The 27,306-nt window shown below is 43.8% G+C and overlaps 1 protein-coding gene across 2 annotated transcripts in view; it reads left to right on the top strand.

Annotated features, from left to right (window-relative positions):
• The window catches only part of MISP (mitotic spindle positioning), a 46,159-nt gene extending 20,842 nt beyond the window's left edge, over positions 1-25,317 (top strand). The window contains exons 4-5 of one of the 2 annotated variants that reach the window (XM_075825353.1): positions 10,661-10,699; positions 21,766-25,317. In XM_075825353.1, the coding sequence (XP_075681468.1) occupies positions 10,661-10,699; positions 21,766-21,852 (126 nt within the window). In that variant the 3' untranslated portion in view covers positions 21,853-25,317. The remainder of the gene's footprint in view (positions 1-10,660; positions 10,700-21,765) is intronic. The other variant, XM_075825352.1, reaches the window with a different exon arrangement.
• Positions 25,318-27,306: the final 1,989 nt, after the last annotated feature.

Here is a 27,306-nt window from a genome sequence, read left to right on the forward strand (position 1 = left end):
AGATAGGGCACTTATAAACTGGTTGCAGAGCCTCTTTAAAGAGGCTCTGTCACTAGTTTAGTAATGCCATATCTCCTATTTAATCTGATAGGCGCTGTCACACTGATAATGCTAGTGAAAATTGTGTCCCAAAAAGTTTATTATTTATTAAGTTATGATTTTTTTTTCTAAACATGTAAATGAGTCTAAACTTGACAAATGAGCGTCAACAGCAGCGATTCTCCTGAGGTGGATTTACCTCACAGCCGCTGACGATGTCCTATCAGCATGAAGCTGCTTCACACACAGTATGAGAGACAGTCTAGGGGGAAGCGGGATCAATTCAAACAGCCATATCTCGGACTGTGGACCACCTAAAACAGCGGTTCTGGTGGCATATGAAAGATGAGATCGTAGTTCTAGCTGTGAAACAACCAGTTGAAAACAGTCGGAATTGAAGCTGTTTACTATATGATCACACTGTGTAAATGGGCAGGGAAGGGGGAAAAGCTGTAATCTGATTAGACAGCGTCATACAGAAAACATAACACCGCCCAGAGTAATAAGAAAGAGTCACCTCCTATTTGATTATTAGAGCCACATTAGCATATTTCAAAAATGCTCATAACTTTGCAAATAATAAACTTAAAAAAAATAAAATCATACTAGTTATCAGCTTCAAAGTGCCTATTAGACTAGTTAGGAGATAGGGAATTAATAAAGTAGTGACAGAGTTTTTTTTAACAGCAGATAGACTCCAATTCAAAATACTTTTTTGCTGATTTATTCACCACATGTGACGCTCAGCATTTTGGCACAATATATAGAGCCTTTCTCAAGCAGTTACAACGTGAGTAGCGCTAAACATATATAGTCAGTACAATAAAATTACACTCAATCAATTTATAAATAAGACATGCCATAAATAAAACACAATATTTTATATCATCATAAAATCTATCAAATCTCTTTTGTAATAAAGTGACTTTTCATTGGTGCCTATCAATATTACTCAATTCATACAACTTGAACAATGATAAAAATACATAATTTCACTTAATAGTATATAATGGTTAAACTACGTCATCTGCTTATATATTCCATCTCTCCTGTGCAAAATATTAAGCAATCCCTGGGCCTTGGAAAAAATTAAAAGCAAATGGCTTACTACACTCCTCAACATTGAAATTGCAACACCAAGAAGGACAAGCCATAAGGTTATGTAAATCGAAGAAGTAGCAGGTGTTGCTAAGATCTGCAAATGATCACATTTTCAAGCACCTAGCTCCAATCTGTGGCATGTCAGAGGGACATAAAAGCCAGATTGAAAGCAAAGTTTTTTAGCCACATGAAACCTCAAAAATCGAATCAAGTCGTGTGGGATGATTGTCCGATGTCTCCTGTTTGTCAATGTGCCAGTTATCGCGACTTGTTGTAAACTGAGAGAGACAGGATCCTTGAACTGAGAGACCTTGTGTAATGACGGGATAGGGAGACAGACAGGTGAGCCCTAATCTACCCGCCACTCAGTCCCTGCCTACTTGCACGGCCCGTCCTAGGCGACGGCGTACAACTGGGCGACGGTCCCTACGCTCAATATGTACACGACAGATAAACAGACAAGGGTTCACAGAAGCTAAGGGAAATGGGGCAGTTGCCCATGACAAGACCGTGAGCAACAAGAGTAGTGAACGAGCCGAGTCAAACCAGGAGTGTACGAGGTACCAAACGCAGAGCAGGAGCGTAATCAGTAAAGCCAGGGTCAAAATGAAGCAAGGTCAATAATGATAGCAGGAGCAGCAGAGCCAGGAAACAGGAAAGAATCACAGGCAGAGACAAGCAGGAAATGAAGGTATAAATAGACCGAGGGCGGGAGCTAGAACCGTCTGGCCAGGCTGTGATAGGTTCTTCCACTCTTGAGCCTACCAGCCTGAGTGGTAGCAGATCGAGTCACTCCATCAGACTTAGGAGCAGTTGCAGACTGATTAACCACGGGCGTCGACACAGAAGCTGTGTCTGGCAGATCCTTTACAGTACCCCCCTTTTATGAGAGGCCACTGGACCCTTTCTAGGTGGACCTGGCTTATTCGGGAACCGAAGATGGAACCTCCTGAGCAATACCCCAGCATGAACATCCCGGGCGGGTACCCAAGTCCTCTCCTCAGGCCCGTATCCTCTCCAATGGACCAGGTACTGGAGGGAGCCTTGGACCATCCTGCTGTCCGCAATCTTGGCCACCTCGAATTCTACCCCTTCAGGGGTGAAAACAGGGACCGGAGGTTTCCTCGAGGTAGCCAAGGACGCGGAGCAGCGTTTCAGGAGGGATGCATGAAACACGTTGTGTATTCGAAAAGACGGGGGTAAAATGAAGCAAGGTCAATAATGATAGCAGGAGCAGCAGAGCCAGGAAACAGGAAAGAATCACAGGCAGAGACAAGCAGGAAATGAAGGTATAAATAGACCGAGGGAGGGAGCTAGAACCGTCTGGCCAGTCTGTGATAGGTTCTCCCACTCCTGAGCCTACCAGCCTGAGTGGTAGCAGATCGAGTCACTCTATCAGACTTAGGAGCAGGTGCAGACTGATTAACCACGGGCGTCGACACAGAAGCTGTGTCTGGCAGATCCTTTACACCTCGGTTTATCAGTCCAGAAGATCGCTACGCGCCTAGGCAGAGATGTCCCGGAGGTTGGGAGGATCACAATGAATGGGAATGACAGCAAGAGGTTCCACAGAGGTGAACCTCTGCACGAGCAGATCTTCTGATTAAAAGAATATCACGTAGTGATCTATTCTGTACTGCAAGTGAAATTGGACGTCACATTCCAAGCCTAGGCTGGCAACCTGTGTCGACACAAACCATCAGAAGGCATTTGCACGACATTGGGCTACGAGCCAGACATCCAGCTACAGGTGTCCTATTGAACACACACCACCGCTCTCAAAACCTATCATGGTGCACAGCAAGATAGCAATGTTGGAATGGAGGTCGATCCTCTTCAGCAATGAGTCCCGCTTTTGTATCGGACACAATGATAACTGGAGATTGGTCTTGAGACCACGTGGGCAATGCCATGAAGAGGCCTTCACAAAGGAACGCACACCGGTCCTACTCCCTGGATTCTGTGGGGTGGCATAGTGTACGGTAGCTGGACCCCTCTAGTCTTCATTTCAGGTACACTAACAGCTCGGCGTCACCTTTTGGTTGTGGAACCAGTGCTATGGCCATTTCTCCAAAGTGCCCCAGAAGCCGTTTTTCAACAGGACAACGCCAGGCTGCATGTTGCGCGTGCTACTGTGAGCAGACTGTGTGGCCTAAACGTGCTACTATGGCCTGCAGCGTCTTCGGATTTGTCTCTGATCGAGCACATATGGGACGTCATTGGTCGGCAATTGCAAAGGGAGCTGCCAGCAGCCAAGCTTGATGATTTGTGTGCCCAAGTGCATTCAGCACGGCATAACTGTCACGGCCACGGTCGCGGACCGCAGACCCCTCTCATCCTGCTTTGCTACTGTCTGGACTATTACAGGTACCCTTGTGCTTGGACTTTGTAGAGACTTGGTACACTGTTGTTTGGCCAGCTGCTACTCTGCTATGGCGGTGCGGCATAGTGGGTCCACATACCCACAGATCGTGACAGTACACTCAAGCCATGGAATCCACTGGTCAATCCAAGCCCTTGATGACATCACAAGTTATACAGGCGGATATGCGAGACCTTTGGTCACGACAGGACCGACTCCTCCTGGCAGTACCGATTTTCGATTCTCTCTGCCACTACCTCCTCGCTACGACGGAGACGCAAGGACGTGCAGGGATTTCTGAACCAATGTCAGATTCACTTTAGTCTACATGACCGAGCATTTCCTTCTGACGACGGTAGGATCGCCTTCATATTCTCTCTTCTTATTGACAAGGCCCTGGCATGGGCAAACCCCATCTGGGAACGTCAGGGACCAGAGACCCGTGACCTACAGTGTTTACTATGGACCTTCCGCACAGTGTTTGAGGAACCTGGGCGAGTCTCTTCTGCAGCTACATCCCTGCTGACCTTGCGCCAGGGAGACACCTCCGTGGGCGAGTACGCCATTCAGTTCCGTACCTTTGCAGCAGAGCTGACCTGGAACAATAAGGCCTTGGTGGCTACATTCTGGCAGAGTTTTTCCTCCAATATTAATGACGAGATCTGCCTTCTACCCTAGATGACCTAATTCTTCTAGCCACCCAAATTGACATGAGGATCCAGGAACATTCTCAAGAGGTTCGCTGGGTCAGAAGATTTCCTAGGCTGGCTCCTACATTCCAGCAACCCCGGCTGCCCTCATCAGCTGTTCTACCAGAGGAGCCTATGCAAGTAGCCCACCTCAAGTTGTCTGTCCAGGAGAAACTCTGCCTGTATTGCGGCCTCGGAGGCCATTTTGTGCGTCAGTGTCCAAAAAGCCCAAAAACTCCAGCGCCTAGGATTGGTTGGAGATGCAACCCTAGATGGAAAAGGACTAAATTGTAAACTCTCTTCCAAATTGTCCATTCCCATGACAATAGTGTCCGGTGAGAAGACGGACCGGGTCTCTGCCTACCTCCAGGTCCACGGCCAACTTTATCCAACAGGACCTAGTGGATCAACTCCAGTTGCCGACGGTTCCCTTGGAGACACCCCTGGCTGTTGCATCGGTGAATGGACTTCCTTTGCCCGATCGTATTGTGTCTGAGATCTTGCCGCTGAGGCTCCAAGTTGGAGCACTTCACACTGAGCAAATTGTATTCCTCATCTTGCCCAAAGCCATAAATCCTGTGTTGCTGGGTCTGCCTTGCCTCCGGCTTCATGCTCCAGTGATGGACGGGAATTCTGGAGAAGTTCTCCAATGGGGCTCCAAATGTCCCCACCGCTGCCGGTTACAGATCCATCCTGCCCTGCCTTCTGTGTCTCAGTCGTTAACAGGATTACCCACTCATTATGCGCAGTTTGCAGACGTCTTCAACAAGTAGGAGGCTGAGATGTTTCCCCCACACTGGGCGTACGACTGTCCAATTGAACTGGTTCCTAATGCTTCACCTCCCCGTGGACGGGTATACCCCCTCTCCTTGCCAGAGATTCAGTCCATGTCTGCCTATATCAAGGAGAATCTGGAGAGGGGTTTCATACGAAAATTCTCCTCCCGGGCTGGAGCCAGTTTTTTCTTTGTAAAGAAAAAAGACGGATCTCTTCAACCCTGCATTGACTATCGTTGATTTCAACCAGATCACGGTCAAAAATAAATATCCTTTGCCATTGATCTCTGAATTATTTGATCATATACGAGGAGCCAGTAACTTCTCTAAACTAGACTTGCGTGGGGCCTACAAATTGATCTGAATCCGTCAAGGTGACAAGTGGAAGACAGCATTTAACACTCGAGATGGGCACTATGAATACCTGGTGATGCCCTTCGGCCTGTGTAACGCTCCCGCGGTCTTCCAAGAATTTGTGAATGATATCTTCCGAGATCTCCTTTATGTCTGTGTAGTTGTCTATCTCGAAGACATTTTGATCTTCTCCCCAGATCCGACAACACATCGGAGGCATGCCCATCAGGTTCTGTTGCGACTAAGAGAGGATCGCCTGTATGCCAAATTATAGAAGTGCATTTTTGAAAAAAATTCTCTGCCCTTCCTGGGCTACATCATATCGGACCAGGGCCTCAAGATGGATCCTGAGAAAGTCAAGTCTGTCCTGGAATTGCCACGTTCTGAGGGCCTGCGGTCCATACAGCATTTTCTGGGATTCGCTAACTTCTACCGGCAGTTTATCCCAAATTTCTCATCTCTGACGGCTCCCATCACTACCCTTACCAAGAAAGGTATGAATGCCAAAGTGTGGACTCCAGAGGCAGAGTCAGCGTTTAATAGCCTCAAGAATGCCTTCATTTCAGCCACGACCTTCCATCATCCTGATGTGTCTCGACAGTTCTCAGTGCAGGTTCCTCTGTTGGTGCAGGTGCACTTCTGTTCCAGAGAAGCAGCTCACCCCATTCTGACATACACCGACCACAAGAATCTTACCTATCTCCAGTCGGCTCAACGGCTAAACCCCCGTCAAGCTAGGTGGTCGCAGTTCTTCACCCGTTTCAAGTTTGTGCTCCACTACCATCCCGCTGACATAAATGTGAGGGCCGATGCCCTGTCCAGGTCATTTGAAACAGAGGACACTGTGGAGACCCTTCAATGTATCATAGATCCTGCATTGTTTCTGCTAATCCTCTGCAAGTTAGAGACATCCCTCCGGAGAGGACTTTTGTTCGGTTGGCAGACAGGAGAAGAATTCTTCGCTGCGGACACAGCTCCAAACTGGCGGGGCACACAGGTGTTTCGTAAGACTCGAGATCTGATTGCTCATCATTTCTGGTGGCCCACTCTGCCCAAGGATATTGTGGACTTTGTCTCTTCCTGCACTGTTTGTGCATCTAACAAGGTTGCTCACTCCAGGCCTGCCGGTCTACTCCAACCTCTTCCTGTGACCAATGCTCCCTGGCAGCATATTGCACTTTGTTACTGATCTTCCTCTCTCAGCAGGATGCAATACTGTCTGGGTGGTGGTGGATCGGTTCTCGAAGATGGCACACTTTATGCCACTGCCCGGCCTACCTTCTGCTCGTCGACTGGCAAATCTGTTCATCCAGCAAATCTTCCGCTTGCATGGCTTATCCCTCCATATCGTTTCGGATTCTGGGGAGACCTTTGTGGACTCCTGGATGTGAAATCATGGACAATTATCTTCGTCATTTCATCTCCATGCAGCATGATGACTGGCTACAGCTTCTTCCATGGGCTGAGTTCTCATATATCAACCACACAAGTGAGTCCACTGCTTCCACACCGTTCTTCATTGTCTACGGCCAACATCCACAAATCCCTCTTCCTGTTTCGGCTACATCTCGGGTACCTGCAGCTGACTCTGCATTTGGGGACTTTCTACAAATCTGTCATTAGACCCTGTCCTCTATTCTGCTGGCAGTCGATCACATAAAGCGAAAAGCGAATACAAGAAGAAGAGAGCCGCCTCTGTTTCTTCCTGGTACCAAAGTCTGGCTGTCCTTAAAGGTGCCTTCGTACAAATTTGCTCCGAGGTTCCTCGGTCCTTTTGAAATCCTACAACAGATTAACCCTGTCTCCTATAAGCTTCGGCTGCCTCCTACCCTCAAAATCCCGAACTCCTTTCATGTGTCCCTCATGAAACCTGTGATGCTGAACCGCTACAGTAAGACTCCTAATTCTGCGGTTGCTCCCTGCGGCTCTTCCGATGTGTTCGAGGTAAAGAAGATCCTGGACTGCAACGGGGTGGGAGGAAGGACTTTCTATTTAGTGGATTAGAGAGGTTTTGGTCCTGAGGAGAGGACCTAGGAGCCAGAAGAAAATCTTAATGCCCCTACCCTCATTAAGAAATTCCTCTTTCGCTCTGAACCCAAGAAGAGGGGGCGTGAGGAGGGGGGGGGTACTGCAACGGCCGCGGTCGCAGACAACAGACCCCTCTCATCCTACCGAAGTCTGCCTTCCCGGAGATGCCAGCACATGCGGCCGTCCTGCCCTGCAGTGACCACTAGGGTGCGCATGCGAGCTCATTCCTGGCCTTAAAGGGCCAGTGCGCACATGTAAAGAATTTACTAATTACTCCCAGATCACCCTGAACTATAAAAAGGGCCCTGGCCTTTCACTCCTTGCCTGGGCATTGTTTGTATTCCTATGTTAGTCTTGCAAATGGTCCCTTAGTTGTATCTTGTTCCCAGTGTTCCCGTGCCCTGCTACCTGCATACTGTATCCCGTGCCATGTTTGTTCCTATGCCCTCTCTAGTGTTGTGCCGTCTGCTTTGCCTGAGGTCACACACCATGTCTTGTGTCATGTGCCACGCCTGGTACCTCCTGCCATGTTTTGCATCACCTGCCGTCAAAGTACCATCTGAGCCTAGCATTGCTACTGTCTGGACTATTACAGGTACCCTTGTGCTTGGACTTTGTAGAGACTTTGTACACTGTTGTTTGGCCAGCTGCTAGTACGCTACGGCGGTGCGGCCTAGTGGGTCCACATACATAACAATAACATTCCTCTGACAACCATTAATAACCTCATTGATAGCAAGCCAAGGCTTGCAAGTGAGTATATTTCTGCGTGTGGCGCTCATACTCTTTACTGAATAAATAAAGATGTTTAGAATATTTTGTTTCCATTTTTTTTATCATTTGCATATCATTAACATGTCTATCGATCCTGTGATTTCCACAATTTCAAAACTTTTCCTTCTTGGTGTTGCAATTTCAGAGTGTCATGACTCCCAAGGCGGCGAAACCTACATCATAACCACTCCCAGATGCATAACCGGAACCCTGGAAGGGCACTACTGTGCAGTTCTGTTTCTCTCCTGAGAGATAACTTGTAGCGTTCTGCTACTAGGTCAGACTGGGCATAGTCACACTCTTAGGCCCCTGCATACGGCCGTAGCCGTAATCACGCTCTGTGATTATGGGCACGAACAGCCGCAGACAGTCACTCGCATTTGCGGGCCGTGCTCCCTTTGAAAGTATGGAAGCACAGTACGTAAAATAAAAAAATAGGACATGACCTATTTTTTGCGGATGCTTTCTACAGCCTGGACACCTTCCTGTAAATATACTGAAATGAATATGAAATGAAATGAAATGAAATGAAAATAAATGAATCCGTACTTTGATCCACAATTACGGATCTGTAATTGCGGATCAAAATTACGGTCATGTTCATGGGGCCTTAGAGTATTTTTTGGTCTGGTGATTTTACTGCGTCTACTCCTGAATTTAGGCTTAATTCATCCAGATTTATGCATGTGTATTAACGCTCTGATCCTGGTCCTCTCTTTATTACCAGTTTAAAAAAATCCAACGCCACTGTCAGATACACCACCACCCCATTTTATTAACATAGTGGTAATGTCCACATTGGCCCTAACTATATCAATGCCCATCTGGGTACTGAATAGCAATGAAGCCTATGCTGACTCACGGGAATAATCATCTTCCGGAACCCTGGAAGGGCACTACTGTGCAGTTCTGTTTCTCTCCTGAGAGATAACTTGTAGCGTTCTGCTACTAGGTCAGACTGGGCATAGTCACACTCTTAGGCCCCTGCATACGGCCGTAGCCGTAATCACGCTCTGTGATTATGGGCACGAACAGCCGCAGACAGTCACTCGCATTTGCGGGCCGTGCTCCCTTTGAAAGTATGGAAGCACAGTACGTAAAATAAAAAAATAGGACATGACCTATTTTTTGCGGATGCTTTCTACAGCCTGGACACCTTCCTGTAAATATACTGAAATGAATATGAAATGAAATGAAATGAAATGAAAATAAATGAATCCGTACTTTGATCCACAATTACGGATCTGTAATTGCGGATCAAAATTACGGTCATGTTCATGGGGCCTTAGAGTATTTTTTGGTCTGGTGATTTTACTGCGTCTACTCCTGAATTTAGGCTTAATTCATCCAGATTTATGCATGTGTATTAACGCTCTGATCCTGGTCCTCTCTTTATTACCAGTTTAAAAAAATCCAACGCCACTGTCAGATACACCACCACCCCATTTTATTAACATAGTGGTAATGTCCACATTGGCCCTAACTATATCAATGCCCATCTGGGTACTGAATAGCAATGAAGCCTATGCTGACTCACGGGAATAATCATCTTTACTCTGCTGCTTAATGTGGCCTCTGACAAAACTAAACCTAGTACCACAGGCATTATTAGTAAACTGTCTCACTTACATGGCAAGTTATTATATAAGGTGACTACAATGGGAGACATAAAACCCTAAAGGAATAACAGTTAAAACCTATAAACGTAACAAATTCGATCTAACCTACTCAGATGTGCACATGAGCAATGGAATATATACACAGATAATATGGTTTAAATGGGTTCTCCAGACATCTTTTATTGATGGCCTATCCTTAGGATAGGTCATAAATATCATATTGGTGGGGGTCCAACTCTCGGCACCCTCGCTGATCAGCTGAGTGAAAGGGCCACGCGACGAACGCCGCGGCCTTTTCATAGTTTACCAGACACAGCGCCTTACACATCCATAGCGGCTGCGCCTGGGATTGCAGTTCTAATCCTATTCAAGTGAATAGGCCAGCTGATCGGCGGGGATGCCAAGAGTCGGACTCCCACCGATCTGATATTGATGACCTATCCTAATATTAATATAAATGTATTTTTATTGTTGTTCAAGTTGTATGAATTGAGCAATATTGATATGAACCAACGCACAAGGCACTTTATTACAAAAGGTGTTGATAGATTTTATGATGATATAAAATATTGTGCTTTATTTATGGCATGTCATTTTTATTATTAATTGATTGAGTGTAATTTGAATGTACTAACTTTATATGATTGCCACTGCTCACTTCGTGACTACTTGAGAAATGCTCCATTTTGAGCCGTAGCGCTGCGTGTTAAATGGGATGATTAAACCATCAAGTAATCTCTGGAATTTAAATCTGTGTGCTGTTACCAGTTTTTTCTTTTTTGGTTTGCTATTTTGGGAAGTGATCCATTCCTGACGAGAGGTGGATAATGTTGTATATACTGGAATATTGCTGCGATTTCTAAACATACATATCAATAAACTGGAAACTGAAAAATCTTCTTATGTTCTCTTTTTTAGTATGCTGGTATTGATCCGAGTGATACTGTTAACACAGAGGTAAAGATATGCTGTATATTATATAATTTTCAGTCATTTATGTGTGTACAATTCACCAGCAAGGAAAATTTTCACTTAGCTAATTTCCTTATTTACGATGACTTTAAAATAAAACAGCAGTCGCGCCTGAGCCCTGTTGCTTGTGGGAGGCCTAAAGCCCCCTCTGCGCAGTGGCATAACTACCGCTGATACCGGGCCCGTGGCATGTCCTCCCCCATGCCCTGTGGCGCCGCTAGCATCCGTTATAGCGACGCCAATACGGGGCCCGCGCCACCTGGCCCATAAGATTTATGGGCCGGGCGGCACGGCCCCCTTATGCCTGCTGGCGTCGCTAGCACAAGAGGGGGCCGCGGTGCTAGCACAGCCACATTCACTTGTATCTGCGTCCTCTAGACGTAGATACAAATGAATATTATAGGCTGCAGGCCACTTTAAGCCTGCAGTCTATAAGGCACTGGGAAGACTCCCTGCGCAGACTGGCGTGATGACGTCACTGCATCACGCTGGTCTGCGCATGTGTCCCGTCCGGAGCCTGTGCAGCGCTCAGTCCATCGGGGGGACGGGGCAAGGTAACTACAATATTTTTTTTTTTTTGGTGGGGGCTGTGTGGCACTATATACAAGGGGGGAGCAGTGTGGCACTATATATAAAGGGGGAGCAGGGTGGCACTATATACAAAGTGGGGAGCAGGGTGGCACTATATACAAGGGGGAGCAGGGTGGCACTATATTCAAAGGGGGTAGCAGGGTGGCACTATATACAAAGGGGGAGCAGGGTGGCACTATATACAAGGGGGAGCAGGGTGGCACTATATACAAGGGGGGAGCAAGGTGGCACTATATACAAGGAGGGGGAGCAGGGTGGCAATATATACAAGGAGGAGCAGTGTGGCACTATATACAAGGGGGAGCAGGGTGGCACTATATACAAGGGGGGAGCAGGGTGGCACTATATACAAGGGGGCAGGATGGCACAATATACAAGGGGGAGCAGGGTGGCACTATATACAAGGGGGGAGCAGAGTGGCACCATATACAAGGAGGTTGCCACTATATATAATGGAGAGCAGGATGGCACTATATACAAGGGGAAGCAGTGTGGCACTATATACAAGGGGGGCTGTGTGGCACTATCTACAGGGGCTGTGTGGCACTATCTACAGGGGTCTGTGTGTGGCACTATAGGGGGGCTTAGTGGCACTATATACAAGGGGATCTATGTGGCACTATTTACAAGGGAGAGGGCTGTGTGGCGCAATCTACAGGGGTCTGTGCCTGACACTATCTACAGGGGCTGTGTGGCACTATCTACAGGGGTCTGTGTGTGGCACTATAGGGGGGCTTAGTGGCACTATACACAAGGGCAGGGCTCTGTGGCACTATATACTAGGGGGGCTGTCTGGTACTATACAGGGGGAGTTTGTGGCACTACATACAGGGGGCTGTGTGGCACTACTAAGGGGTGGCCGTGTGGCACTATCTACTAGGGGGGCTGAATGGCACTATTTACAAGGGGGAGGGCTGTGGCACTATCTACAGGGGGCTGTGTGTGTCACAATCTACAGGGGTCTGTGTGTGGCACTATCTACTTAGGGGGGGCTATGTGGCGCTATCTACGAGTGGTGTGACACTGTCTTAAAGGGGTCTGTATAGCACTGTCTACAGGCGGCTGTATGGCACAATCTACAGGGTGGCACTATCTATAAGGGGGGCTGCGTGTGGCACCTGCAGGGGCCCAGTCAAAAGTTTGCTATGGGGCCCAGTCTTTCCTCGTTACGCCCCTGCCCCTGCCTCTGCCACATAAGAAGTCATCAGTATTATAAATGACACATGTTAGATGGGGACACTTTTACAAATATTGCATAGGAGCCTCAGAGTTAAGCATCTGATATACAGTAATTCATTTCTAAAGTGGAATAGTTCGCTTGCAGAAACACTGTGGCCCTTTTTTATAAAAGGGGTTTTCCAAGATACCAATCAATTTCGGTTAAATACATAAATGTACATAAAAAAAGAACTGTTTAGGTTGTTAATAAAAATGTTGCCAGTATGCCAGTCTCCAAAACCCACAACCATATAACATGCACAATATGGCCGTGGTTGTTTGTCACTCATATTGGCTAGCAGTCCTCCTAACCATGCACTTTGTACTCTGAATTTCTACTTCTCATTTTGTGTGGGTTGTCTCCCAATGCTATAGTTGCATTACTTAAAATATACTGTAAGGGTGGCTTCACATGCAGTGTTTTGAAGAAAAACTACACGTTTTTTGGAGAGGCTGCACCCTGTGAGGAAGAGTTAGGGCTTTCCTCAGCCTGAATCAGTGCATGGAGGCTGAATTGCATCCTTATTATCCATTAAACAGCAGATTTGCAGATAACAACACACTCTGCTTCTCCAAAACTCTAGAATATAACACGGCAGGTTTCCGTTTTAACGACAGAATCAATAGCGGAGTCAACTGAGCTATTGATTCCGTCGTTAAAACGGAAACCTGCCGGAATGGTGAAGAATGGAAACCATTAGCAATGTTTGCGTCACCATTGATATCAATAGTGACGGAAATGGAAGCTGTGGTTTCAGTTTTACTTTCCGTTGCGGGGTTCACCTGACGGAAACCTCCGACAGAACCCTGGAACGGAAAGCCAACGCTGATGTGAACAGGCCCTTAACTTGTCTTGCAGGGTCTACTGGGTGCCAATAGGAGAGTTTGTGTGTCCTGTAGCTTTCAGCAGACTTCTTCACCATATCAGAGCTGCTCCATTCAGGGAATCAGTAATACACTGGACTCTCTTCTGCTGTTCCTGGATAATAAGGATGCAATTCAGCCTCCATTCACTGCTTCAGGCTGAGGAAAGCCCTAACTCTTCCTCAAAGGGTGCAACCTCTCTCTCCCTCTCTCCACACGTGTCACATGTCGCCCATGTCCTTCACTTCCTGACAGCCAGCACTATATCTTAAAGGGGTTGTCCGAGATTTAAGGACTTTGTGTTAATGCTTGTAATTTATAAATGTAAATACATTTGTAATATACTTAGATTTTCCAAAGTGGCCCTGTTTCCAGATCCTGCCGTGGGGGAACTTGACGGGTGACGTCACTCTCTGCTCTGGCCGCTTTGTTGATCTTGAATTATTTTCCGGTTATACGACACGTCACTTGTGACGTGGTCTATATCGGCTTGTTCTGTTGTAACGCGCATGCGCATGAGAACAGCAGGGACCGCGAGAACAGCAGTGACAGCGAATGCGCGTTACGGGCTGTGAAGCAGAACAAGCCGATATACACCATGTGACAAGTGACGTGTCGTATACCCGGCAAAGAATTCAAGATCAACAAAGCGGCCAGAGCCAGTGCAGAGAGTGACGTCACCAGTCAAGTTCCCCACGGCAGGATCTGGAAACGGGGCCACTTTGGAAAATATAAGTATATTACATATATAAATTACAAGCATTAACACAAAGTCATTAAATCTCGGACAACCCCTTTAAAGAGGCTCTGTCACCAGATTTTGCAACCCCTATCTGCTATTGCAGCAGATAGGCGCTGCAATGTAGATTACAGTAACGTTTTTATTTTTAAAAAACGAGCATTTTTGGCCAAGATATGACCATTTTTGTAGTTATGCAAATGAGGCTTGCAAAAGTCCAAGTGGGTGTGTTTAAAAGTAAAAGTCCAAGTGGGCGTGTATTAGGTGCGTACATCGGGGCGTTTTTAATACTTTTACTAGCTGGGCGCTCTGAAGAGAAGTAACATCCTCTTCTCTTCAGAACGCCCAGCTTCTGACAGTGCAGATCTGTGACGTCACTCACAGGTCCTGCATCGTGACGGCCACATCGGCACCAGAGGCTACAGTTGATTCTGCAGCAGCATCGGCGTTTGCAGGTAAGTCGATCAGGTAAGAGGATGTTACTTCTCTTCAGAGCGCCCAGCTAGTGAAAGTATTAAAAACGCCCCGATGTACGCACATAATACACACCCACTTGGACTTTTACTTTTAAACACACCCACTTGGACTTTTGCAAGCCTCATTTGCATAACTACAAAAATGGTCATAACTTGGCCAAATATGCTCGTTTTTTAAAAATAAAAACGTTACTGTAATCTACATTGCAGCGCCTATCTGCTGCAATAGCAGATAGGGGTTGCAAAATCTGGTGACAGAGCCTCTTTAAGTAAAAATGACGATATACTGCAATGCATTAGTGTTGCAGTATATTGTACCAGCGATCTAACAATCGGTGGTTTAAGTCCCCTAGGGGGACTAATAAAATGTGTAAAAAAAAGTGATATAAAGTTTTTAGTAGTGCAAAAAAAAAAACTATTACAATATAATGTTATTTCATGTGCACGGTGAAGACCGTAAAAAATTGAAATTGTAAACTGCCAAAATCGCAGTTTTTTGGTCACCATAGCTCCCAAAAATGTTTTAATAAAAAGTGATCAAAAAGTAATATGTACCAACAAATGGTGCCAATAAAAACTACAGCTCGTTCCGCAAAAAATAAACCCTCACACCGCTCAATGCATGGGAAAATAAAAAAGTTACGGCTCTCAGAATGCGGTAAAACAAAACTATTATTTTTTTAACAAAAAGTTTTTTGTTTTTTTAAAGTAGTAAAATATAAAAAAATCTATATAAATTTAATATCACCGTAATCGTATTGATATGCAGAATAAAGTTAAGTTGTTGTTTTTACCACACGGTGAAAGACGTAAAAACGGAACCCAAAAAATAATGGAGTAATCGCAGTTTTTCCCAATTTCAGCCCGCAAATATTTTTTTTTCCAGTTTCCGGGAACATTATATGGTACTTTAAATGCTACCAATAGAAACTACAACTCGTCCCGCAAAATATAAGCCCTCACACTGCTCTATTTACGGAAAAATAAAGACATTATGGCTTTTGGAATGCGGGAAGTGAAAAATTGAAATGAAAAATCAAAAAATGGCTGTGTCCTTAAAAAGAGGTTCTGTCACCACATTATAAGTGCCATATCTCCTACATAGTCTGATCGGTGCTGTAATGTAGATAACAGCAGTGGTTTTTATTTTGAAAAACTATCATTTTTGAGCAAGTTATGAGCAATTTTAGATTTATGCTGATTACTTTCTTAAAGACCAACTGGGCGTGTTTTTACTTTTGACTAAGTGGGTGTTGTAAAGAAGTGTATGAGGCTGACCAATCAGTGACCAATCAGTGACCAATCAGTGTCATACACTTCTCATTGTTCCAGCCCAGCTTCTTTCACTGCACAATCACACTGGATCATGCTGGGCTGAAACAATGAGAAGTGTATAACGCTGATTGGTCACTGATTGGTCAGCCTCATACATTTCTTTACAACACCCACTTGGTCAAAAGTAAAAACACGCCCAGTTGGTCTTTAAGAAAGTAATTAGCATAAATCTAAAACTGCTCATAACTTGCTCAAAAATGATTGTTTCTCAAAATAAAAACCACTGCTGTTATCTACATTACAGCGCCGATCAGATTATGTCGGAGATAGAGCATTTTTTAATGTGGTGACAGAGTCTCTTTAAGGGGTTAAATCCGTGGATGTAAATAGTTTGTATTGATTTCAGAAGTGCTCACTACCCTCCATGGTTGAAAAATATACCGTTGGGTCAGTTCAGGAGGGTATGAAAGAATTGGTCATCCAAAAAAAACTTTCAAACTGAATGTAATATCCTGGAAAAAAGGTTCACAGAATTTTTTTTCCCGACCAGCTTGATTAAAGGGGCCTGACAGAAAGCAGCTAGGCTGACACAAGATTTTTGCATCAAGCAAACTACATCCGTAAAAAATGATGAATCTACATGTAGAAATAATTTCATTACATCTTTTAATACTGGTAACAAATCTGTTAAATCTATTTTATTTAAAACATTGGCACATCCTTAAGATTGACCCGTTTTTAAAAGACCTTATTCCAGATAAGCCTAATATCACTTTTAGACGTTCACAGACCCTGAGGAATATTCTCGCTCCTAGTAGAATACGTAATCACAATACACCAATCCCTAAAATGTTCGCAGCATTGCATGGGTCATTTAAGGTCATTCACGTTGTTTGTGTTGTGGAAACATTAAATATAGGAAGGATACCTACATCTCTTCCGTGACCTCTGAATCCTTTCCAATTAAATCCTTTCTCAATTGTGGCAGTGACTTTGTAATATATCTACTTGAATGTTCTTGTAACCTGCAATATATACTGTAGGTACGACCACTCAACCCTTACGCACTAGAATTAACAAACATCATTTCAATGTAAATAAAATTATCTCCTACATAATGTGATCGGCGCTGTAATGTAGATCATGTGAGCAGTGGTTTTTATTTCATCATGCTGTGCTTTCACTTACTCACACATTAACGTTAAAGAAGTGCCTTGAAAGTGAATAGACATCTGTAATGACGGGGTAGGGAGACAGACAGGTGAGCCCTAATCTACCCGCCACTCAGTCCCTGCCTACTTGCACGGCCCGTCCTAGGCGACGGCGTACAACTGGGCGACGGTCCCTACGCTCAATATGTGTACGACAGACAAACAGACAAGGGTACACAGAAGCTAAGGGAAATGGGGCAGTTGCCCGCGGCAACACCGTGAGCAACAGGAGTAGTGAACGAGCCGAGTCAAACCAGGAGTGTACGAGGTACCAAACGTAGAGCAGGAGCGTAGTCAGTAAAGCCAGGGTCAAAATGAAGCAAGGTCAATAATAATAATAGCAGGAGCAGCAGAGCCAGGAAACAGGAAAGAATCACAGGCAAAGACAAGCTGGAAATGAAGGTATAAATAGACCGAGGGCGGGAGCTAGAACCGTCTGGCCAGGCTGTGATAGGTTCTCCCACTCCTGAGCCTACCAGCCTGAGTGGTAGCAGATCGAGTCACTCTATCAGACCTAGGAGCAGGTGCAGACTGATTACCCACGGGCGTCGACACAGAAGCTGTGTCTGGCAGATCCTTTACAACATCGCTTCCAGCCAGGACGCGATGTCTATTCACAATCCCGACACTTCAGTAATGTTTGTGTGGGACTTACAGCACCCCAAGCGTAATCTCGCGAGATCACGCTGTAATGACAACCCAGCGTGATCTCGATGTGCTGTGCTGTAAGTCCCACACATCACTATGTGCTGAGTACATGAATGGAGTGAAGTGTATGATGCTAATTGGTCCGCGTCATACACTTCTCTTTACAACGCCCACATGGTCAAAAAGTAAAAACACGCCCAGTTGTCTATTAAGAAAGTCATTAGCATAAATCTAAAATAGGTCATAACGCCGTCAAAATTGATCGTTTTTCAAAATAAAAACCACTGTTGTTGGGTTTCTCTAGGCTGGAGGACCTTCTTGGAGTTCCGGCTCTTTCCAAGGTCCTTACCCAGGTCTACACCTTGTTGTCCTCCCTGGGACAAAGACCCTTTGATAAGGCACTTACGTGATGGAGGGGAGATATCCCTGATTTGATGGAGGAGGATTGGAGGGAGGTGGAACTTTCTTTTTTTGACTCGGTTGTAAGTGCAAGGGATATTCTGATACAGTCTCGGTTTTTACATAGGATCTATTACACACCCGTCAGACTCTACAGGATGGGGGCATTGACCTCGGATAGCTGTTTTCACTGCCAGTTGGATGTGGGTACTTGTTTACACTGTGTGTGGGTATGTCCCAGAGTGGCCCCCTTTTGGTCGGAAGTAGTGGAGTTTTTACATGCTCATTATGATTTTCCGCGACTCCTTACACCTCAGATGTGTCTCTTGGGTATTATGAATGAAGTCATAGCAAACCATTATGATAAGATATTTTTTCGATTTGTACTTTTCTGTGCTAGTAAGCTTGTGATTATGGCTTGGTAGAATCCGGAAGGTCCGAGTTTGATACACTGGAAGCAATTGGTGAATAAATATATACCTATGTATCAAAGATTATATCTAAGCAGATGATGTCCAGATAAATTTTTTGGGTAAAATTTGGTCAAGGTGGTTAGAGACTCTGGAGACTGCGTTTTAGCCGGAGTTTTCATGAGTGGCGGAGGTTCATTGGGGTGGGAGCTTTGAGGCACTAGGATGAATGCGTGTACGTGTATGTTTTGTAAGTCCTGTATGTGCAATATATCTGCTCTGAATTGACTCTGTATTCACTGTGATGCTGCCTATCTTAAAGAGGCTCTGTCACCACATTATAGGTGCCCTATCTCCTACATAAGGAGATCGGCGCAGTAATGTGGGTGACAGTAATGCTTTTTATTTAGAAAAACAATCTATTTTAAACCACTTTATGAGCAATTTTTAGCTTTATGCTAATGAGTTTCTTAATGCCCAAGTGGGCGTGTTTTTACTTTAGACCAAGTGGGCGTTGTACAGAGGAGTGTATGACGCTGTTTGGTCTACTCCAGCTGGTAGTGATGTATATTCATTATCAGGACACTACAGTAATGTTAGTGTTTGTGTATGTAGCTGCACATAACGATATAACTATATCGCTAGTGCAGCGTAAATGAAAGTACATGACGCTGATTGGTCACTGATTGATCAGCGTCATACACTCCTCTGTACAACGCCCACTTGGTCTAAATTAAAAACACGCCCACTTTGGCATTAAGAAAGTCATTAGCATAAAGCTAAAAATCGCTCATAAAGTGGTAAAAATAGATAGTTTTTCTAAATAAAAAGCACTGCTGTCACCTACATTATAGCACCCATCTCCTTATGTAGGAGATAGGCCACTTATAATGTGGTGACAGAGCCTCTTTAATGTCTCGTAGTATGTCTAACTTGAATATTTGTACATGTTTGCACAGAAAAAAGTTTTGAAAATAAAGCCTTTTAAAAAAACACTGCTGTGATCTACATTAGGCTATGTTCACACAGAGTTTTTTGCCGGCGGAATTTCGGCCTCAAAATTCCAGTTGGAAGTTTGAGGCAGATTTTCCTCTCCCCGCACGCCGATTTTCGCAGCGTTTTTCGCGTAGTTTTTCACCCGCGGCCATTGAGTGCTGCGGGCATAAAACGCCGCAAAATACGCTTTCTTTGCCTCCCATTGATGTTAATGGGAGGTCAGAGGCGTAAACGCCCGAAAATAGGGCATGTCGCTTCTCTTTCCCGCGTGGCGGTTTTACTGCTCGCGGGAGAAAACCGCCTTCGCCTCCCATTGAAATCAATGGGAGGCATTTTAGGTCCGTTTTTGACGAGTTTTGCGGCGCGGTTTCCGCGTCAAAAAACTCGTCAAAAAACTCTATGTGAACATAGCCTTACAGCGCCGATCAGATTTTGTAGGAGATAGGGCACTTATAATCTGGCGACAGAGCCTCTTTAAACACAGTGTATCGCGTCACTGTGCCCATACACACAAGTGTCATTTTGATACAATCAGTATTGCCCCTATTGAACAAATCCCTTTTGATACCCTCAACAGACTTTATAAACTCAAACAGCGTGAAAATTATTGGATTTTTTAACTTTCTACTTTACATCCGGGGGGTCAGAATGATATTTCGGAATCCTCGCTAGATTAATGCTTTAATGCTCCTTTTTAACTAATTCCGGCTTCTATGAATGTGCCGTGCTCTACTTACCAGCGTCTTATCCCTAAGCTTATATACCGGTTTAATATTTGTTATTTTATTGTTATTGTTATTTATATTATTACTGAGGTATTTCTTATTTCACTGTTTTTAATTCCAGATTTTTGTAATGTTTTTATTATTTATATATGCTTTTGTATACACTTTTTTAATATCAATATCTATTTCTTTACACTTTTTTCGTATAGTCACCTAACCACTATGAATTGCATGTGTAATTCGGTTATATTAATTGACATTTTTTCACCCATTTTATGCCAATACTGAATGCTGCTTGGGTAAATCTTGCACATACTCACCAGTCTTGCAGCTTTTTTGTCCCTCCACAACTTCCGTAGCTGCCTTGGTTACCTTGACTCCAGGGACGCTCCACAGCCGTCGCCTGTGTACCTGTCTAACCGGCGGAGAATGTCACTTTTATGTCTCTGGATCTCGAGGTCCTGGGTTTGTGAGTAAATGGGGTACCTTCCGAACCCCTTTTAGCATAACCAGCATGACTTTTTCTGTATTTTCAAATACATGGTTTAGTAATTTTTTTGCGCTGTAGTATCGCCTGGCGGCCCTTCATGCATCCTTACTCCTCTAATTTCTGTTACATATTCACTACCTGTTTTATTTACTATTTTTTTAGATGTTGAATTCATTCTGTGTGTACAATTGGTTACTGCTTTTATGTTATCCTCTACGAATGTGAAGGTTGAACAGCTATTTTCATTGTTTTGATTTCGTTATGATGTCATAGCCGCTCTCTGACCTTTGTGCTTTGGCGATTCTTTTTCAAAAAGTCTCTTGTATTTACTGTTTGCTTTGTGTATGGCCTGAGGAAGATGCTAGTCCAGCGTTGAAACGCGTAGCCTTATTATTAAATATACCTTGTATCCCTGCAAATTTCTTTGTGTCATCTTGTAGCAGCGCCAGTTATGGGTCCTATTTTTTGTGGAATTTTAGTCTAAATTACCAGTTATACTGATTCTTTTCCCACAAACCTTTATATCAATCTGATCAGCTCCTCCTGCTCTATAACATGCTGCCTGCAGATAGGACTGATTTTTTTAATGTGAAAGGTTCCCTTTAACTGCCTGCAAGACAGGCAACCTTTGTATTATGCAATGCAGAGTTAATCATTTGCATAATTTAAGAGATTTTAAGACAGAAGCCTTCATATGTAAAACATAGATCTGCTCTAAAGGCATTTACTCCCTGCACCACGCCAGCCCTTATTATTGCTGAAATCATTGTGGGGGACAATAATTCCTACCACCTACCATGCCTACAAATTGTTTGGGCCTAAAGCACAGCCATGTCCACCTATTAGTGACCGGACTATTCAATGTACATTTTGGTAGGTAGAAAGGCATATGTGTTGGCATGTCATATGGGGATGTTATTTCTATTTTTTTTAAAAAACAACTTTATTTTTTACGTATTTAAATAAAAACATACAATTTCCTTCCTGATAATATTCTTGTCTCTTTCAGATTGTGGAATCCACCCGTGTAAATCGGCACAAAAATACAATGGCTTTGCGCTGGGAAGCTGGTCTATATGCCAATGAACAAAAGTGATTACATCGACGTCCCTTTACAATCTGTTTCCTGTTCAGTGAATGTAATATCATTTCATGTATGAAGACTATTTTAACAATTTACTGCTCAGCAGGCTGACGTACTGCTGTACTGTGGTCCTAGGAAGTCAAGCCCCTCAACCTTTCCATTTTCCAGGATAATATTGTAGAATTGTTTGTGTTGTGATGATATATGAAAGATTTAATTACTGGAATCTCTTAGGCTTCATTTACACAATCAAAATATCCATATTAGCTCCACATTTGGTAGGGCCTGAATCTGGAGGTAATGTTAGTCAATGTAGTTATTCACACAGATGTATATATATATATTCCCTTAGTGTCTATTTTTCATTGGCATTTTCCATAGAAGCCAATGAAGCCTGATAAAATCTCTTATTCGTCCATATTTAATCTGTAAATGTATCTGAAAGGAAAAAATATGGATGAAAAATTCAGATGAAAATAATGATGAAGAAGGTAGGACCATATGGACACATTGGGGACATGAATAGGGATATCAGTTTTAGGTGTCCATAGTTAGGTCCATAATGGGAGCATACATGGACATGTTTGTGTGAATGAGGCACTAGGATTTTTTAAATAAGAGAATTTACTTTTTTGTGTATGTTTTCTATGAGCTGAGATTGCCTATCTAGATGAATGACAGATCACATACATACAAGCCAGTTAACAGTGAATAAGAATTTAAATCAGTTCATTTTTCTTCTAGGGTTCTGGTATTTTTTACGTCAAGAATAGCACAGTCTGTAGCGCTATTCTTGCCGTCAAAATCTGTGATCCCTGACGGACATCTGATGGATCTTATAAGTCAATCGTATCCATTTTAAAATGGATATGACATAGCTGTCATGGCTCTGTTATGACGCTAATGTGAACAGAGCCTTAACTTACTCTTATTATAGTAGTAGACAAAAATATTTATTTGTAACACGTACAGTTTTTAGAACTGTAAAAGCATAGAGTCTCAGTTTTTGCTTCACAGGCACTGACATAATCTGTTACAAAGAGGGCAGTACTTTGTGTGATGTATATGTTGAAGCAATGAAAGTGCTTTGATAAAGTCATTTGCAGGCTCCGCTAAGAGCCTCCATCGCAGATTCCATCATTTTTGCTGTACAAAATATCGCAGCATGCATCGCTATTTTGTCCAGCAAATAGACCTGAACCATGACGGAAACCCAACGAAACCCATTTAAGTCAACGGGGGAGAACTATTAAGACTGGTGTCTCATACACCAGTCTTAATAAATAATTAAATGGAGTAAGATGCAAAATATTTATTTAAAGACAAACACCTCTTAAAATATGTATTGAATCCTTCGGCTGCGCCGTCCATTCCCCCCATTTTAGTGGTCTTAAAATTAAAGATAAGTATGCTCACCACACCGCTCCTTTTCTATTCACCCCTCCGGCTCCCTCAACATGCTGTGTGGCTCATACAAGGTCCTGACGCTGAGCAGTGTAAGTACTATGTCACATACATATGACGCTGCCCGATATTAGTACGTTGTCTGAGCCGCATCATGCAGAGAGAGCCTGAGGGGAGAAGAGGAGTGGTGAATTGGCGTAGATTTCCACTTTAATTTGTCGGGCACCTTGTGAAAAGTAATAAAGGCTAAAGGTCGCAATTTGCAATGCAAATTCTAACTTTTGGACCCTTTTGCGACTTTTAAATGCCAGAAAACTGGCGAAGAAAGGTTAACATTTCCCCCAATGTGTTCCATCTGCGCCGTTGGTTTCCGTTATGCGATAGATCCAGATCCAAGAGATTCCGTTTCTTCCATTACTCTGTTCCTCTGATAGAGCGGATTAACGGAAACTGTAGGGCAGAGCACAAATGATTTTAAGTAGCAAGTTAGATTTTAAGTTGCTTTTAGTAGTAAGTTAGATGAGATATTACTACAACATTGTGGTTTGGCATGTGAAGTCAACTTTAATGGAAATATGGCAATTGTGTCCCAAAGCAACTTCTGTAAAATCAGTAACATTCCATTCAATGGGTGCTGAATTTGCGAATTCTGGACTGCAGTGAAATTATGTAAAAAAAATTAGTTTAGAACCACTTTGAGGGGCACCAGATCATCGGGAGCCTGACCACTAGGTGGCAGAAAAATATTTGATTGTGTGTGTGTGTGTGTGTGTGTGTGTTTGTTTGTTTGTACATATAAACCAACAAATGTACCAAAATATACATAGCAAACCACTATGAGACAGATATTAAGGTAATAATGTACATTTTAAACTGCATTTATCATAACCAAGTAAAATTATTTAAGGCATTTAGATGTATGAAAACGTATCCACATGACTGCATGTTAAAAGCATTGAGCTTAAAGCCTCTCCAATCTGCTTAGACTTCAGGTCCGTTTTTTTTTTATGAACCTGAACATTTGCATTTCTAATTATTAAATCATATACCTTCTTTGGGAAGGGAAAGAGTGTGCTTAAAAAAAGGAAGACTATATCCCACCAAAACGACAGACAGGGTTAGAAAAAACACAATGTGGGGGGGATTTTCCAAAACGAATGCAAAGGAGAAGTGAATCTGTTGTCTATAGCAAACCAATCAGGTACCAGCTTTCAGTTACTACAGGGCCTCTGAAAACTGAGAACTGAAATCTGATTGGTTGCACATAGTAGAGCGTATTCGAAAGTTACTTGCGCTAACAGCCTGCTTTTTCTGTGTTTGGTGATTTTGAGGATTTTTTTCTTATTTATTTCAATTGGTAAAGCTATATTCAGATCATGTTTGGGCTGCAACCACATTCACCATGTGTTAACATGACTTTAGGCCTCATGCATACGGCCGTATTATTGGTCCATGTAGTATGGATCCGTAATACAATGCCCATAAAAATCTATGGGCTGATACTGTTGTACCTCTGTGTGTCCATTAGATGCTGTATTATAAAGGCATTGTATCTAGGGGAGAATATGGTATCACATGGTAGTACCATATGGTGACACACCGAGTGCCTACAGATCTGTAAAACTGAACCAAACTGACTTTGAGTGTCGCCGTACAGTTCCTAGTGGTTTTTCTACTGTATGGCATAAGGTCTGGGACAGTTTTGAAAAAACGCAGCAGCGCTCATCTACAAAATCTGTTTGCCCATAGCAACCAAGCAAATTTCAGAGTTTTTCTAAGAACAGTTTTTATGCATGAGGCCTAAGAAAACACACGGCGCTGTCCGATTTATCAATCTATAACATCAGTACTTTACCGCAATTTGCCGTTTGTAAATTATTCTTCGGGAGCATATTAGAGTATATAGTACAGAGAAGATAATAAGAAGAACCAGTTCTAGAAATGGATATAAATAAAACAAGATAATTTTTTTAGTGAAAAACCGTATGAGTAGATAACTATTGAGGTTTTTTAATGAAAAATGATAATTTATGCTGACCATTGCACTTTAATAAAACTGCGATTAACACCTGATTCAGTTTGGAAAATGCATGTTTATATTTTTTATTCTGACTCCTCTCTTAATATGTTTGAAAAGATTTGGATTTACTAAACTAGTGTAAAGGAAAAGTGGAGTAGTTGCCCATAGCAACCAATCAAATGGCTTCTTTCATTTTCAAAAGGGCCTCTGAAAAATGAGAGCTTAAACCGGATTGGGACAACTAGTCCACTTTTCATTGGGACCAGTTTTAAAACAAATCTCCCCCTATGTGTATGTCTCCATGTGTTATTATTGGTACTGTTATCTAGGAGAAGGTATAGTGGATAGCTCGCATCATTTTGTACATTGATAAAAAGTGACTCCTACAATACAAGTTGGCAACACTTAAAGAGGCTCTGTCACCAGATTTTGCAACCCCTATCTGCTATTGCAGCAGATAGGCGCTGCAATGTAGATTACAGTAACGTTTTTATTTTTAAAAAACGAGCATTTTTGGCCAAGTTATGACTATTTTTGTATTTATGCAAATGAGGCTTGCAAAAGTCCAAGTGGGCGTGTTTAAAGTAAAAGTCCAACTGGGCGTGTATTATGTGCGTACATCGGGGCGTTTTTACTACTTTTACTAGCTGGGCGTTCTGACGAGAAGTATCATCCACTTCTCTTCAGAACGCCCAGCTTCTGGCAGTGCAGATCTGTGACGTCACTCACTTCCTGCCCCAGGTCCTGCATCGTGTCGGCCACATCGGCACCAGAGGCTACAGTTGATTCTGCAGCAGCATCAGCGTTTGCAGGTAAGTAGCTACATCGACTTACCTGCAAACGCTGATGCTGCTGCAGAATCAACTGTAGCCTCTGGTGCCGATGTGTCCTCGCTCGTCCGACACGATGCAGGACCTGTGAGTGACGTCACAGTCTGCACTGCCAGAAGCTGGGCGTTCTGAAGAGAAGTGGATGATACTTCTCGTCAGAACGCCCAGCTAGTAAAAGTAGTAAAAACGCCCCGATGTACGCACATAATACACGCCCAGTTGGACTTTTACTTTAAACACGCCCACTTGGACTTTTGCAAGCCTCATTTGCATAACTACAAAAATGGTCATAACTTGGCCAAAAATGCTCGTTTTTTAAAAATAAAAACGTTACTGTAATCTACATTGCAGCGCCTATCTGCTGCAATAGCAGATAGGGGTTGCAAAATCTGGTGACAGAGCCTCTTTAAGTAAATCTCCACCTTTTAACCCTACGTAGTTTTTAGGTCCAGCATTCTGTTCTGTTTATTTCGTAAATATAATGGTTGGAGCTCTGTTTTTCTAATACAGAACTACAAATTCCCTAAACAGAAATAGGCCCACATTTACTAGGACATGTGTTTTTATACTAATCTAAGTAAAGGAGGGGTGTCATGTCCATGGCCGCGGGCCGTCCCGCTCACTCACCTCCTGACGGCCGCAGCCATGGGTCTGCGAGTGCTGGCCCCAGTCTCCTACTCAGGAGACGCCAGCGCTCACTTCCGCTTACCTCGGCCGGGTCCCGTAGGGTGCGCGCGAATGCTCGTGCCCACTCTTAAAGGGCCAGCGTGCGCACCTGAAGTTAATGTTAAAATTAGCCCATGAGCACCCTGGACTATAGGAAGGGCTCAGCCCCTTCCTCCCATGGCTGAGCGTTGTTGTTGTACCCTAAGTTTGTCTAGCAAATGGTCTCCTAGTGTTTTCCAGTTCCCAGTGTTCCCCGTTCCTGTACCTGTATCCTGTATCCCGTGCTACCTGGTCAAGTGCCGTGCTGAACTGTAGTCATGCTGTTCTGTGTTCCACGCCTGTCATGCTACACCACGCCTGACGTCTGCCTGCTGCCTAAGTCCCAGCCGTGCCTGTCATTGCTACTGTCCGAGCTGCCATAGGTACACTATACGAACTATAGACTGTGACCTGCGTCCTGTTGGCCAGCTGCCATACCGTCAAGGCGGCACAGCCCAGTGGGTCCACGCACCCAACGTGACAAGGGGATTGGAGTTATTAGCGCCC

The sequence above is a fragment of the Rhinoderma darwinii genome, chromosome 1, assembly GCF_050947455.1.
Source record: "Rhinoderma darwinii isolate aRhiDar2 chromosome 1, aRhiDar2.hap1, whole genome shotgun sequence".
NCBI classification, from domain to species: domain Eukaryota; kingdom Metazoa; phylum Chordata; class Amphibia; order Anura; family Rhinodermatidae; genus Rhinoderma; species Rhinoderma darwinii.